Source organism: Mustela erminea, chromosome 11, assembly GCF_009829155.1.
Source record: "Mustela erminea isolate mMusErm1 chromosome 11, mMusErm1.Pri, whole genome shotgun sequence".
In the NCBI taxonomy this organism is placed as follows: Eukaryota; Metazoa; Chordata; class Mammalia; order Carnivora; family Mustelidae; genus Mustela; species Mustela erminea.
Genome location: NC_045624.1, coordinates 80,867,991 through 80,883,850, shown reverse-complemented (window position 1 = coordinate 80,883,850; position 15,860 = coordinate 80,867,991). Strand labels below are relative to the sequence as shown.

The following is a 15,860-nucleotide window of genomic DNA, read 5'->3' as shown; positions in this document are numbered from 1 at the left end:
GCAAAATACTGTCCCAGGGCACATAAACTCAAACTAAGTAAATGTTTCTATTCATAACTAGTTTTCCTAAATATGCCACTGGCCTAAACAAAAGTAGAAAACTATATTAACTACACATGAATTAATAATATGAATAGGATTCATTCAACATCTTTCTTATCATACTAACCAACTAACTCAAAGATTGTTATGTTCTTTTCTCAATTATAAAACTACAAGTGATTTGAGTTTACAGACTAAAACAACTATTTTGAAAATATCTCTCAGAAAAATCCATGCTAGTGATTACTTCAGCAAAACTGTATGTTTGAAATATGGATAGTTTTACAAACCCACATTTATAAGTAATCATTTTATTTAAATCTTTGTTTTTAAAAGTCCTTCTCCATAGAATATAAAATTATACATACAAAGTTATAGCAATATTATTTGGGATTTTAAATGTAAGTTATTAAAAATAATGAGTATGGCTTAAAAAATGTATTTACTTGAATATTTGGCAGTCATTAAAAGAGACATCTGTTCCAGTAACTGGTGATTGCTTTGTTCTAAATCCCAAGCAAGTGTTAAAGCAAGAAATCAGATTTTAGATACCTCAGTTTGTTATATTTGAATTAAACAACCGTGCTATTATTTTCTTTACATAATTGTGTAAGCTTCTAAATGTGATAAGAGTATTCATTTTCTTTTGGAATGCTTAATATATTTCAAAGATTAAATTATGAGAAAATAATATTAATCACTGGATATCAGAAATACTTCTCTTATGAACCAAACTTTCAGATAAATTTCAGATGACAATTTAGCCAAGAGTTTAATAGAGTTACAAAAATTTCAAGAAATACATCTACATTATTTTGTATATTTTGTATTACCCATTATAAAATAGCTCTGTTTTCCTCTATTAATATTTTGACAGTGCTTCTTATTTTAGATCCTCTTCAGTAAAATCCTGCTAACGCATTATTCAATATCGTGCGAATTTAAATATCACAGCTCAATTCACGCTCCCTGAAATATGTTTAGCCTATAGGGCAGGTGTTGGTTCACTCTTCTCACAGGAGGTTATTCAACTACCATCAGATTCCTAATTACTTCCAGAAAAAGCCTATCTGCAACCTTTAGTGCCATGGTGATCAATAACATCATATGCCATTAATAGTAATGAGCATTGCCCTTTTCTAAGGGAAATATAATAACCTCAAATTATTAAAGGATAATAGAGATGTACATTCTAATGAGATGTTGATAACTCAAAATAAGATTTTTCCAATTACTTCTTTTCTAGCATATTTATTCTACGTTGTCTTATCAGTCCAGATCTATTCCAGTGTATTTTGATGAAGTTTCTTGTAAACCAGGGTTGAGACATCATATTCCCACAGGAACTAGGCAGATAACATAAATGCTCAGCTATTTAAAGTTTGACCAAATTACCTTCCCTTGAAAATACTTTCCCAGGTCCAAAAAAAAAAAAAAAAATCACTAAACAAAACTCCTTGCAATGACTTTCAACCTCAGAAAACTGTGATAATGGAGAGCTCCTCCAAAAAAGTAGGTTTTTTCCTTCCATGTGTAAATTTAAAACAAATGTTAATTACAGATTTATTCATACAAAACAGACTTGTTCATAACGTTATCACAGATCAGTTTATTATTTTTAAAAGAGAAGAAAACAACGAAGAAGTTATAGTGAACAGAATATGATATGGAATGGAAAGTAAGAATTTACAAACAGAGATGGAACTGGCTCTAGCACATGAAGTCAAGAATTTTAAATAACAACAGAAAACAAATTCACCTTCTCCATGACAATTCGCTAACAATGGCCTTTTTATGTGATCAATATCGACCTAATATTAAATGGATATTTATGGAAAAATAGTTTAAAAAATTGGGTTAATAACAAACAGGTAAGATATCTTACTATAAAAAATTGGACAGCGTCCCAGCCGCCCTCTATCCCCAAGTATTTCAAAATCCTACTAAATTTCTATCAGAACTTAATCCATGTTTCATTTGGATTTTTTGAATTTTAGTTTCTGACAGAACTGAAGAGCCAGCTGTTTGGTAGATAGGCAACTAAGAAAAGTGAAACCACATACAATGCTGAAGTGGTTACTCTTCCTTCTTGTCAGGCCTTCAGTTTTCCAGTGCAAGAGTGAGGACAGGGCCCCTTTATGCTGTGAGGGGAGGTAAAAACAGACATGGCCTTGGGGGGCCTGCCTTCAAGACAGTGTGGGCTCTATGGCTTTGATCTCTTCAGGTACTATTCTCAATGGTGTGTAGTGTCAGTCTATGTATCAGATTTGCTTTTCACCAGAAGGCACACAACCCGATCGAACTTCCAGCGACCCCTCCCCATACTCTCTTCTGGGCTCATAGACCCTGGCCACACCACTTCCGGGTAGGTTTGACAAAATTTCTGCAGAAGCAGGTGCTGGATGAATAGAATTAGTATGACTCTTAAAGAGCTAAACTTCCTTTGGCTCCTTTCAGGTGACATGTGAGAAGAGACTGTGAGGTATGTGAACTTGACAGTAGGTGAGGAAGCCCAAACTTTTACTCTCCCCAGAGAGATGCCTCAGGCTCCGTTGAAATTCAAACTGATAACCCCTTTGTATTAATCTGATGAAAATCAGTTTTTAAAATATCGTGTAAAAATGCTCAAATGATTATCTATAGTTGCATTTGAATGAACAACATATTTATTACGGTTTGATTCATCTCTGTTAACCTTTAATGCGAGTTGCAGTTCTACAGAAAGCGGGAGCAGAGTGCCCCACACGGCATTCAGGTTCATTTACCTTCTGAACACTGAGGAATGTCACAGACTTCGTAGCGTACCTCTGGATTGCTTGTGAAACACCAAGGTCCCCCTTCTTCCCCTCGAGGATTTCGACAGTAGTTTTCCTGTAGGTCTTTACCCCGATAGCTCGAAGGCAAAAAGCTAGTTTTAAAATGATAATCATTACAGTATAAGAGCATGCAACTTTATTTTGGGCCTCTTAATTTTACTCATCAGTGGGCAAGTTTTTCCTGAGGTAAAGAAATCCTTTATTCTACCTCAGACTTCCGTATCTATTAACTTGAACTTTATCATTTTCATCCGCCCTTAAGATACTTAAATTTTATAAATATTTGCCCGACCAAATGCCCACATTCAACATCATTAACAATGACTAATCTCTGGAGTCGCTAAGAGCCAATCATTCTAGAACCTAACTGACATTGTTCGAACCACAATTTCAAAGCTCCCCTCAAAGACAGCACGTGACTGAGCAAGGCCACTGAGAGAATGGCAGAAACACTGCAGCCGACCTTGAAATCTCACTATTACACTGCTTATCCAAGATAATTACTTGTTTATTCCTTTTCTCATGAAGAATAGCCCTCTCTTTTTCTGCCTAGCTGAGAAACAGGTTGATGAAGTGACACAAACAAAAGGTCTGGAATCAAATTAAACCTGGATTCAAATTTCAGTTCTCTCTTTGACTAACTAGAGACCCCAGCAGGTAATTTAGACTCTCTCAGCCTTTTAGCTTACCTGCACACGGAGTATAACCGTAACTTACAGCATCTTACGCTTTTGGGGGTGTTTTTGAGAAGTTCAAAGAGATGACAGAGTAATCAACATTCAATAAATGCTACTTATTATTAAGCTCACTCCACTTAGTAGTGTTTACCCTGTCACAGTGAAAAACAGAATTATTTATTCTCTTCAAAAAATGAGCAATTTTCACTGCAACTGGGGTTTAGTGGATTAGTGCTTCCAGACTGTTTGTAACAGTTTGCCACTGGGTGCAGAGACTATAATGCATTGCCTTCTTTTGAAATTTGTAATGTCCTAGTTATAGTTTTATCAGCATAAAGTATTTCAACACAAAATCAGAAAAATCCAATGACTTTTTCATTCGTTTGTACTGCTTGTGGCATTGGCTTCAATGATGCTTTCTTCTGCTGGACTGATTGCAAAAAATCTTGTAAGAAAGAATATATACCATGGGTGACACTAAACTTTTTTTGAAAATCCAGTTACATTTTCGATACTCAGTTCATTGTTGCTATAAAGCTTTATTTGTACTCTTAGTATTTCTGACTTCTGACTTGTACTTCTAGTGAAGTCAAATGTGTTTCTGATCCATTGAAACTTATTTAGACATCATTGTTTTTTTGTTATGTTGTGCCACAAAATGTATATGGATGTGCGCTGGGTACCCAGAAATATTTCATAATGACATTTTTTCATTTGGACATGAAATATACCAAAGTTAAGTCCTCAGAAAATATAAATTATTGGTTCAAAAAAGTCTACTTTAAGAGACTTACTACTAACCAAACATTTTCAAGGAAACTAGTATTATAAATATTATGAAATTCCAAAATGTCTTTAAATAGAATTTATATTCTTACTTCAGTAGAATTTTACATATGGGGAAACAAAAATTAAACATCAGGCCATATGATTGACGTAAATTGTAATACAATTAACACTCATCATGATTTCACAGTTTCTAACAGTATTTAATTTTAAAATAAAAAGAAGGCATTTTTAAAATTAATTTTGGCCCTTTTATTCCAGAATAGCTTAAGATACCTTTTGTTTGTCCCACTGCTTGAAATTTTCTTACAGTTTTGCCAGTTTTCCAACAACTTTTCATAATAAATTTCTAATGAAATACTCATTTTTCTGACAGAATCAAAACTGACTTTTACTTCAGATTGCTTTTTGTAAAGAAATGCATAAATTTATCTAAGAAAATGCTCCTATAACTCTATTTTATGAAAAAAAAAAACTTGGCATAGTAGGGTAGAAAGAATAAATTATTGTTAATCACAGAATCTACATTGTTGCCCCCAAAATATCATTTAGCTACTTATATGACACTAGTCTTTAGTCCCTACCTAATTTATTTACTCTTTGCTTTTCACTTCTTCACTTTTAAGATATATGGCACGAATTTACTATAAGGTCCTTTTTGGCCATTTTATGTGTTGAGTTTACTTAGAAGAAATTAAATAATGGATTTAGTTAAAAATCAGTGATTTTGGAGGAGACCTTTGTTGTATACACATACACACACAAACACACAGAGAACACATATACCTTGCCAGTGGATTTGTAAAGCTAAAAAGAAGCTGTAAAGAAGTAGTGAATGAATCAGTCAATGGTTTAGTAGTAAAAATACAAGTAAGAAGAGAGAAAAATTAAAAATCAAAATAGATATGGCAGAAATATGAATAATATTTTCTCACTGGAACTAATAAAATTTAACTGAAAAGGAAAGGTAGTGCTTTCCATGATTCTATGTCAATGCATATGAAATTCCTTTTGAGGACATTCATGATAGTCTGCTCATCTTTTTTTCATCCTTTGATGTCTATGGCTTTTTACCCAAATTAGCTGATTTTCTTTTGTGTCCTAAGGTATAGCCTTCTTTTCTTTAGCATGCTATACTTGGCCAAGGCATGAAGAGAGCCCTGCTCTTTTCACTTTTATATGTTCATTCAACCAATGTTGAATTACACACAAGTCCTTTGCCAATCAAAGGTTCTGTAATAAACTTTTATTCACATATATAGTATTGGTGGTTCTTTGTCATTGTTAGCAAGGCTTTAAGAGAGAGAAGTAAAGAAATATTTAAAGGTTAGTTATATCATCATATACTTTGAATTATAAATTGGTTCTCCTGGGTGCTAGTCACCTTTTCTTTTCTTTTAATATAAACTACATTTATGGGAAACTTGATCTATTCCATCATCTGCTTCATTAATGAATGCTGGTGGCCAGTGAAGGATACAGATGTAGATATCGAGTCACCTTATTTTCTGGTTAAGCTTCTATACTAATTTCATCATCTATCATCATCTTCCCATTAAGCTACTTGTAAAATAATTTCAATTTAGGAGGCAACAATAAATCACTCTTCCAGACAGATATATGTATATATTTTTTTCCATTTCTCATAAAGTTAATCTTTAGATAACACTTAACTTTAAAGTGTTAAGTTTTCATGCAGATAGACCAATAATCTGCTACTTGATAAAAATTGTTTCCATTGTTAAACAAAAAAACAAACAAAAGAAGAGTTGATTAATATACAAGATCTTCTCAGCCCTAAATCTCTATATCTCAAGGAAATGTTTGTTGGTAAAATAGCTGATTGGACTGGGAAGCCAGTTCCCAGGGAGATCTATTTCACATGTACTCTTCTCACACAGAATCACAATCATAGAGAATTTGGGTTGAAATAAGACCTCTACTGGGTCAGTCCAGTGCACTCAACTAGGGTAGGATTGATTTCAAATGCTATTCCTTTGTTCATGAAAAACTTAGATCGATCTATTTAAATAAAATTTTTCCTCATATGGTGTCATGGGAGTCACACCATGCAAATGCTTATGAGGGAAGAAACCAATTATATTGGATTTTTTGCTTTGTAATATAATGCTATATTTCAGAGGTATTTGTGTGTTATTGTAAGTCACTAATTTGGGGCAAAAATTAGTTGTTTTCTGTTATTAGAACCCGGTAAACTAATAGGCTTAGATACTTAATAGCAAGTGTGAAATTAGGCCAGAATCACAGGTTTGATTCCAGTGTAGAGCAACTAACTCTTTTTCTTTATAAATGGGACAATTAACTCATGTCTGTTTATAGAAGTAAAATCATCTTGCATAATTATGCTCCTCAAAAATGAATGAAATGATGGGGTGCTTGGGTGGCTCAGTGGGTTAAGCCTTCGGCTCAGGTCATGATCTCAGGGTCCTGGGATTGAGCCCCACATCAGCTCTCTGCGTAGCAGGGAGTCTGCTTCCCCCCCCGACCCGCCTTGCCTGCCTCTCTACTTGTGATCTCTCTCTCTCTTTCTGTCAAATAAATAAATAAAATCTTCAAAGAAAAAAATGAATGAAATGAGATAAAAAAGTGAATTAATCAAGGCAAAGTCATCAACATTATTACAAAAAAAATTCACAGTATGCGTCCTACTGCTCAGTGTTTCATGCTCTATTTTATGTTAAAAACACAGGTTATACAGTGACACTGGCTTGGTTCACATTCCGGCCAGAGCACTTACTAGTTGTGCATGACCTTAAAAAGTTCCTAGGGCTCTTTGTTCTTCAGTTTCACTGTATATAAAACAGAATTAATAAAACCACCCACTATGTGGTTCTTGGGGGGATTAAATGAGATAAACAAGATAGACTATTCAGCAAGATACTTGGCTCATGGTAAACTAGATCTTCCAATGCACTTACTAACCAGGGAGAACTGTTTTAAACTACCTTGGTTCCTGTCCAAATTATTTGTGAAATAAATCCTGAAAAACTGGGGCTAAATTTAGTTCTTTAGCGAGTATTAGAAATCTATGTTTCCTCCATGATGATTAAAACTCTCAGACTAATGAGCCCATGGATGCTTTGTTTACTCATCTTTAAATAAAATTCATCTGTTACAATGAACACAATTCTTCTCTGCAATGTAGACATTTAATTTCCAAGCAATGAGAAGTTTTCTCAAGTCATTAGGCAATAGGTAAAATGGGAAAGCTGGTCAGTCTCTGGTATGAGTTATTAGCAGAGGTTCTCAGTTTTGTCAGTACTTTGGAATCATCTAGGGAGCTTTAAAAAACAAAATACCAGTGCATGGGTTATTCCCCTAAAAGATTCTAATCTAATTGGCCTGTGTTGATGCCTGGGTGGTGAGATTTGTTAAGAGCTCATAGCAGGTGATTTTTAAAGTGTAGCCAAGGTTGTGTACCACCATAGTTAAAGTATAGTCAGGCCCTGGCTCAGGCCAGAATCTGATCCACCATTTTTATATCAGGGTCAACCTTTCCACTCCAGCTGCAGAATGCTGTACTTTCTGGAAGGCAAAGAGAGGAGGGGGGAAAATTTTTTTTAATCACCTTTTCTTTACTTCCTCACCAACACCAAGATGTATGAGCTGACATTTTTGAGGTAAGATACTGTTAGGCTTCATCTTCATGATAAATTTATTCACCTTTGAATCTCAGTCATGAATTCACGTAACCCTTGGCTTAATGCAATTCAGCAAAATTGGCCATTATTATAGAACCGTAGGATTATTCTGAAGGACTCACAGGAGATTGCTAACACACATGTAAAAAAGAAAGGTTCTACCCTCTTTTTTCCATGCTTTTCTTACCTGTGTTCATGAGGGATCATGGAATTCCAGGGCTGGCATTTGATGCCACTCTTAGTGATAGATACCGTTCCCTTGTAGCTACCTCCTTTACCAATGATGCAGTTTCTAATGTAGTCTATCAGAAGAAAGCAGGGAAAAATTTTATAACTATGTGTAACATATGTTATATATATTAAAAGAAAAAGAAAATTCCATCCAAATCTTTAAGTACTTAATGTTTATAAGTTCGCTCAAATCATACTGACATTTCTTGCCTGCAGTTTCTACTATTTTCAAAACAATACATTTCAGAATAATATAAAACAAGAAAAAGACTTCTGAGAAGTTTTAATTTTATTACTATATTCCTGGATAACACAGAGATTAGTCTATATACTTAATGTAGATTAGTGCATATACACAACTGGCTAGGCAAACTTAATTTGACAGAATAATTTGCTCAAATATAATACTATTTTAAGAAAATGTTAAATATAAAAATTAAGTAATATGTAAAATCTATTCAATTCAAAGGGTTACTTTAAGATAATAAAAGTAACTAACTTGTTTTTATCTTAGTAAAACTGTATAGGTTTTTGTATATGCGTCTGTGTGTATGTCTAAGTGACAGTTGTATTATGTTGATTCTTATTTTCTATCTTTTTGTTAACATTTTGGCTGCAAAACTATAAAGCAATTCAATTTAAACAAACTATATATTCCTATCAAATAATAGTATATACAGTTACTAGCAACCTAGAAGATTAAAAGGTGATCTTATACTAGATCATAAATTATGATTAAGATTTATATGTAGAGATCATCTTATTTTCTTTTTTTTAGGATTATCTTATTTTCTACCATAAAGTAATTTTAAGTGTCTATGTTTTTAACAGGCAGATATTTGTGTATATTACCAAATACTCAAATTTAATGACACAATACAGTTTAAGAAAATACTTAACTTGAAATAAATACTATTATCATAAATATAATCCATAATTATTATTTCATGTGATAAGAGATTTATTTTGTAAAACTCATATTTATTTAACATTCTCCAGTTATTTCCTCAATATAAATCTGCTTTGGACCAAAGTAAATACCTGTGAATATAGTATCAGATAAACAAAATAGACACATTAATAAATAATATAATGTCAATTCTTCTTTTAAAGATTTTCAAAGTATATAATTAGGAAAAGACACAACTAATATTTCAAAATCTCCACATTAAATTATCAGCAATCACCACCATGATAGATTAGTTACCCAAAATTTTTAACATTTAAAATGCTATGTAATAAGCTCAAAATATATTATGATATAAGGTGTTTTAAACTATTAATTTAAGGTGGCACTTTCTAAAATGAACATGGACAACATCAGTTCTAGGATATGCTCCTAGAAATAAATAAAGAGGGAGGGAGCAGTCAAATTACGGGAAGTTTGGGAAATACTCTCTTTAAAATATCATATTAAAATAGTCAAGACACTAGTATACTCTGTCTTAAAGGACTAGTTGACTGCGTAACAGATCCAGCATATAATAGAAAAATTAGTGGGAAAGAGCACTGTGACAGAAAATTACATATATTTTATGCTTTATATTGTTATGAAATATTTAGGGAGAACCAGTTACCTTTGTTTTCATAGAGATCAAATTCATGACCAAACTCTTTTTTCACTCCACTTGTCATGCTATTGAAAGGTAACCAGAGGCATCGTTTTCTTGCTTTATCAAAAACAAAGGCCCTGAAAAAAATATCTAAATGAAAAGAAGGAATACTACAATTTATACAGTTTTTAAAGAATGGGTACATGGCTTAACCAAGGAGGGCAATATAAAAGAAAACACACAGTTATATATGCATCATAATAAACATGAGTGATTTTTGAAACTACCATTTTGAATGCCAAATAAGAAAGAACAAAATCAAGTTTTCATACGTGTAGATTTACATATAAGAATACTATTTAGTAATGTTCTCATTACTTTAAACGATGTCTAGAAAAACGAAGTCTTAAACAAGCAAAATCAATATATAACACAACTGCCTGGATTATTTCTGAAGACTTTTTTTGTAAGTACACAGCAAGTGGGAAGATTTTGTTTGTAAGTATGTACAAATGATTATATCTGATATATCATGACTAATTCCCAAAGTTTGTAATTGTGTAAAGTATATTCTAAAAGGATATTTCCTAAAATGTATTAGCCAAATCACAATCTAGGAGATTCTCCTAGCAAAAGGGATCTGAAATCAAATGTCTGTAAAATTTTGCATATTATATCCCTTCTTGGTGAGTTATAAAACATGGATGCTTATTAAAGGTTATGAAAATCTTGTATCAGGATCAGTGATTATGTAAAGCAATGTTCCCTAAATAGACTTTCTTGCTAGGTATTTTTAATTTAAAAAATCTATTAATATCACATTGCATATGCTCTTGATATATCTGTCTTGAAGAAAATTACTAAAATGTGTCACTCCTACAATCATCATTCCTATAGCTAAATATGATATTGGGTTTTGTTGTTCACTAAAAAAAGTCTCTCTAAACAAAATGATAAGTAGGAAAAAAACCTTAACTGAGAATAGTAAAGAACTTGATAAAATTTTCAACATATTAAGTGTTACCATGTTTTACAATGTAGAAAATGAAGTGGAAATGTAGAAATGTAGAAACGGAACTGTTTACCTTCCTTTAAAAAATGGTATTAAAACTCCTCACTATGTTTGTGCTAATTGCAACGCCACCACCATTAGTTTAAGTAACTAATTAAAAGAAATATAGATTTTCTAAGAATAATGATTTTTTTTCATTTCTAATCCATATAATATCTTTTAAGAACATCTATTTTTCTCATAATTTTAGCTATTCCAAGTTAGTCCCTTATTTCTTAGTAATTGCCAACTTTTAAATAATTTTAAATAAGGAGAAATAACTTTTATGAAACATAAAATATGCTATAAAATTATTTAAAGTATTTTACCTATGATCTCATAGTTTTATATAGTACATTTTATTCAATATCCAAATAACTTCAAAAAATTATATGCATAAACTTTGAGCTTTGACTTACACATTGAAGATTTGAAATATCTAACTACAAGAACATCTTACAGTTGAAATTGTAATTAAGAGCAAATCATAAAAAGTATATTTTTGCAGTGCTGGCAGGTAACTTGAGAGGATTGGCTATTAATAGACTTGAATTTTGATCTGGTGGACTGTAGCCTTATGCAATACATGTTAAATTCTCTATAATGTTATTATAGCATGCTGGGGGTGTGTTAAATGACTTTGAAGGCATAGTAATTAGAAAAAGACGACCTATTAAAAAAACTAAACAGACATCTAAAACCAAATGTTAAAGTTACAGTTGCTACTTTACTTCACATTAAAATAAAGTTGAGTCACACATATATAACTACTTTTCTATGGATAATATGGCTTCGACATGAGAATGCCTTGGAGGTGACTCATGAGCCCCATCAGGAACATGCGAGATTTGTTTCCATGAATACACGCAGGCAATTCCATCTGACAAGCGGGTAACCACGTTTGCAGTTTGCTGACTTGACTTCACCCTTTTTGCTCATTCCATTACAATGCCATATTCTCTCAGAAAAGTGTTTCCTTGAATCACTTCATGCCTCCAAATAAACTGGATCCAAACAATCTAGAGTTGCATCTTCTTTTAAGTTTGACTTTAAGAGTCTTTATCTTCTCCTTATTTTAATTATTATATTCCTTTCAGTAATTTACTTTGTCTAGTTTCTAGTTGTTTACAGCAGGTAGGCAATTCCAGTGCCAGCTACTCAGTCATGGGTGGAAGAAGAAAGCCTCGTATTTTCTTCTCTTGAGTCAAGCCATGGATAGCAGTTTTCTGAGGAGCTTAGAATCAGGCATTCTGGTCCTCTTTCCTACCCAGCAAAAAAGAACTTCGATCTCTGTAAAATCAATATTGTTGATACCTTCTCAGGAGGAGATCGTGTTTGAGAATGTTCCACCCCTCACTCACTGAATCACAGATGTTTTCACACAGCATTGTTGGTGTTTTCCAAGCACTTTGCATATTTGCCATTGTCTTTCAATGACTCTAGTCCATTTAACAAGCCTGCAAAAAGATCCTTTAACTCATTAAGAATCTAATTTCAGAGTATCACAATATGTCCATTCAGTTCTGAACAACCAATGTATTTAGTGATTGCAAATACATGTGCATATATATAGACAAGTGAGAAGGATGACACATTTCTGGGCAGAAGAATTCTTTCTGTACAAAGATATTATACATGTGGTTTTCTGCACAGTTTGCAGTAAATTTGAAGGCTAAATGTAACTCAACCAGAATATAGTAGGAAAGTATGAAACTTCATATACATGGGATATGTAAAGATTTGTAATCAAGTTACATGTGTTCTCTAATGCAGCAAAATCATCCTAGTTCCTCCTAAATAAAACATAGGGAAGGTTTTTGTTTTATTTTGCTTTCTGGAGATAAGGCTGACTAAGGTGAAAATCAAAAGGTAGTAATACTTTCCTTTCTCATGGATTCAGGACACTGTATTTTCAAGTTCAGAGTTAAAAATAAACAATAAGATGAAGTTCTCCCATTTCCCTTGCCCCACCTTCCCAAGCCTGTGAGGGGAAAATACAATAAATCCAACCTCCTCAATTGTCAGAATATCACCATAAATCTACACAGCTCTGATGTTGATTGAGAGTAGTTTTCTCTCATTTATTTTTAACAATCTCAAGGCATGAAAGTCAGGAAAAGAAACAGAATTATCATAGGAATAAACTTGCAAAGTCAATTCCCCACTCCACTTGCCAGGAAATATCTCCCTGAAAGTGGCAGTTTGGCAATAAAAATACTTTCAGAGGAGCTGTAAATGAATAGAAGGGAGATAGTCTGTCCTGCACTACATCTGTTGAGGACCTCCTCTGACCAGGTCCTTTCCCCCTGGCCCGTAACACTCATTTCTCTGAAAAAGGTAAAATGAGATTAGCATCGCTTGCCACGGCATTACTAAAATGGGTTCACATTACATGTCACTGTCCAAATGCAGTAGAGTAGAATTCAAAACTGACAGGATATCATGCACAGTCCTGTAAAAAACAATGAAATAGGGAATAAACGGGTATAAAGTAAATGAGGGGATGGGAATGTTTACAAACAAGAAGGAGGATTGCATTTTCTTCTGGCAATTCAGAAAATTATTCACATGCACGAGTCTCCTTCGTGGCCCCAAACTCCCAAGTCTTATCCTTGAGATCATTGGCAAAGTAGGAAGGAATTCTTCCCTATGAGGTTAGACAGGGAATTGCAAATGATAAGAAAACCCTCCATTTGGATCCCCTCATGCCTCTTTGAATCTTTCTTTAACTTTTCACCTGAAACTTCATCATCACTACACCCAACTCCTTTTGAACAGCCTTTGCTGCTGACACCAATCCTTCTATTTTTTTTTTTTTATCTAATTCTCTCAACACCTTTTATTTAAAGCCCTAAAGACAATGATGTAAGTTGCAGTAAATTCTGGCTCTGATCCAATTTATATTCTGAAAATTCCTTCACTCCTCTTGCAAGGAAAAAAAAATTACTCTGAATAGAATATTTTAAAATGTTGGATAAAAGGCAATCTAATGGAATTTTAGTTTATAAAGTCCAACTGTTCATAAGAGGAGGAAACACAAATTCCATAACCAAAGGCACTCTGAGTTCTAAAAGATACCTGTTTATGTGCTCTCCTTACTCATGTTTCCATCAGCTTAGAGCTACATTTTCTGTTATAATGAGTTAAGACTAAAGTCAAACTTACGCTTTTAAGGGCAAATTACACTGAATACAAAGGGAAAAAATAGCCCCCAAAAAACCCATGATGATAATTAGTAGATGCTATATTTGGATAGTTACCCTAAGAACAAAATGAAGCAACTTACTTGCAAGTGAATGGAAGTCCTTTATTCCTAATACATCTATTGGCACATTGGTCTGCAGTGTTCATTTTTTTTGTTTTTATCTTCAGTAATGGGTCTTCTTTAATTAGAGTAGTCTTTGCTGACTTTTTGAATTCATGAAGTGTGTTTCTTCTTTTCTTCTGTCCTTCTATTAATAATAATAATTTTTTTAAAAAAATGGAGGAAAAGCTTTTAAGGCTCATATAGAAAAAAATGTCCTTAAGGATCATCCACAAGATAGTGATTTTATCTGAGAACATTCTAGAGCTCCAAAGATTGGGGGTGAAATGAGGTGGGATTGATACTCTTGGATAGTTAAAAGCAAGAGAGGAATATTGTAATCAGTGAAGAATAAGTTAACTTGTCGTGTAAGGTCACTCATCTACATACTTTAAAATGAAATATGCTTTTAAAAATTAGGACAGAGTTCACTCTACAGAAATAAATGACATGATACTCTCCAAAAAGTATGAAAGCAAATGCCCAGGCATATCATATCATTCTCTATAATTAAATTTGTCATTTCCTTCTACAGTTGGTCTTTATGTAAGTTATAGTATTAATTAGATGTCAATTCAATTACATGTGAGAAACTTCTCACTAAAAATGGTGCAAAGGATAAATTCTTCTGGCTCGCTTTAAAGTATTTCATATTATTCATATTTTAGCCCTTCTCATTTCCTACAGAAGTGTTTTCTGTGCTTGGGGGCACTATTTCTTAAGTGTAACTGAATTGTTTGTCTTGAAATTAAGCCAAATGCTATAAATCAAATGTATGTAAAACTTCAAGCTTTAATGTAGCAATATCATTTTTCTTCATGAGTGTATTCGACAAGGCCCCTAGATAGCACGAAGCCTCCTATTAAAAATGGGAAAAACAGAACTAAAACATCCTAAAGGACTTAATCTTATAGATGACTTTAGAGTATCAAGAACTACTGCTTCATTCTTGATGTGCCCAAAGTTACCTAGTTTCTAGTGATGGTTACCATCTTCAAAATGAGGATCAAAATGTCTAAGAAACTGCATCTGTTGTACAATAAGGATGGGCATGATTGTGCCTCTCCTCTGCCTGCCAGTTCTTTTGAACATCCTTATAACAAAGGCAGTAATAATATATTCATTTTTAAGATGAAGAAGCCAAGACACAGGGAAAAATTAATTGCCCATTTAGCAAACCTCATTTGAAACCCAGCTGCCTCACTTCAGAACCCCCAGCCCCCGCTCTTTAACACTCATGATGCCATCTTTTTTTTTTTTTTTTTTTTTTTTTTTTTTTTTTTTTTTAAAGATTTTATTTATTAATTTGACAGAGAGAAATCACAAGTAGACGGAGAGGCAGCCAGAGAGAGAGAGAGAGGGAAGCAGGCTCTCTGCTCAGCAGAGAGCCCGATGCGGGACTCGATCCCAGGACTCTGAGATCATGACCTGAGCCGAAGGCAGCGGCTTAACCCACTGAGCCACCCAGGCGCCCTCATGATGCCATCTTTGAAAAAAAAAATTCTAAGTAGGTAGAAATATGGCTTATAAATATTTTCTGAAGATCCCGTTCAGAGCTATCAGTAGAAAAGAAACTTGGATGCTTGAGCAGGAAATGCATTCCTGGTCTTTATATGTGGTGAAATGTGCCAAGAAAAGAAGGTGAAAATTTTTGTGCAGAAAACTTGGAAATATGGCTAGCAGAGTGAGGTACAAACAATGGCATCATACCCTCAATTTGCCAGCAACCACTGGCTCC

At 33.4% G+C, this 15,860-nt stretch overlaps 1 protein-coding gene across 4 annotated transcripts in view; it reads right to left on the bottom strand.

Annotated features, from left to right (window-relative positions):
• HGF (hepatocyte growth factor) overlaps nucleotides 1-15,860 on the bottom strand; it is a 102,449-nt gene that overhangs the window by 79,734 nt on the left and 6,855 nt on the right. For 3 of the 4 annotated variants that reach the window (XM_032304975.1, XM_032304974.1, XM_032304977.1), the window contains 4 exons: nucleotides 14,105-14,270; nucleotides 9,792-9,904; nucleotides 8,171-8,285; nucleotides 2,808-2,950 (listed from right to left, as the gene is read on the bottom strand). In XM_032304975.1, the coding sequence (XP_032160866.1) occupies nucleotides 2,808-2,950; nucleotides 8,171-8,285; nucleotides 9,792-9,904; nucleotides 14,105-14,270 (537 nt within the window). The remainder of the gene's footprint in view (nucleotides 1-2,807; nucleotides 2,951-8,170; nucleotides 8,286-9,791; nucleotides 9,905-14,104; nucleotides 14,271-15,860) is intronic. The other variant, XM_032304976.1, reaches the window with a different exon arrangement.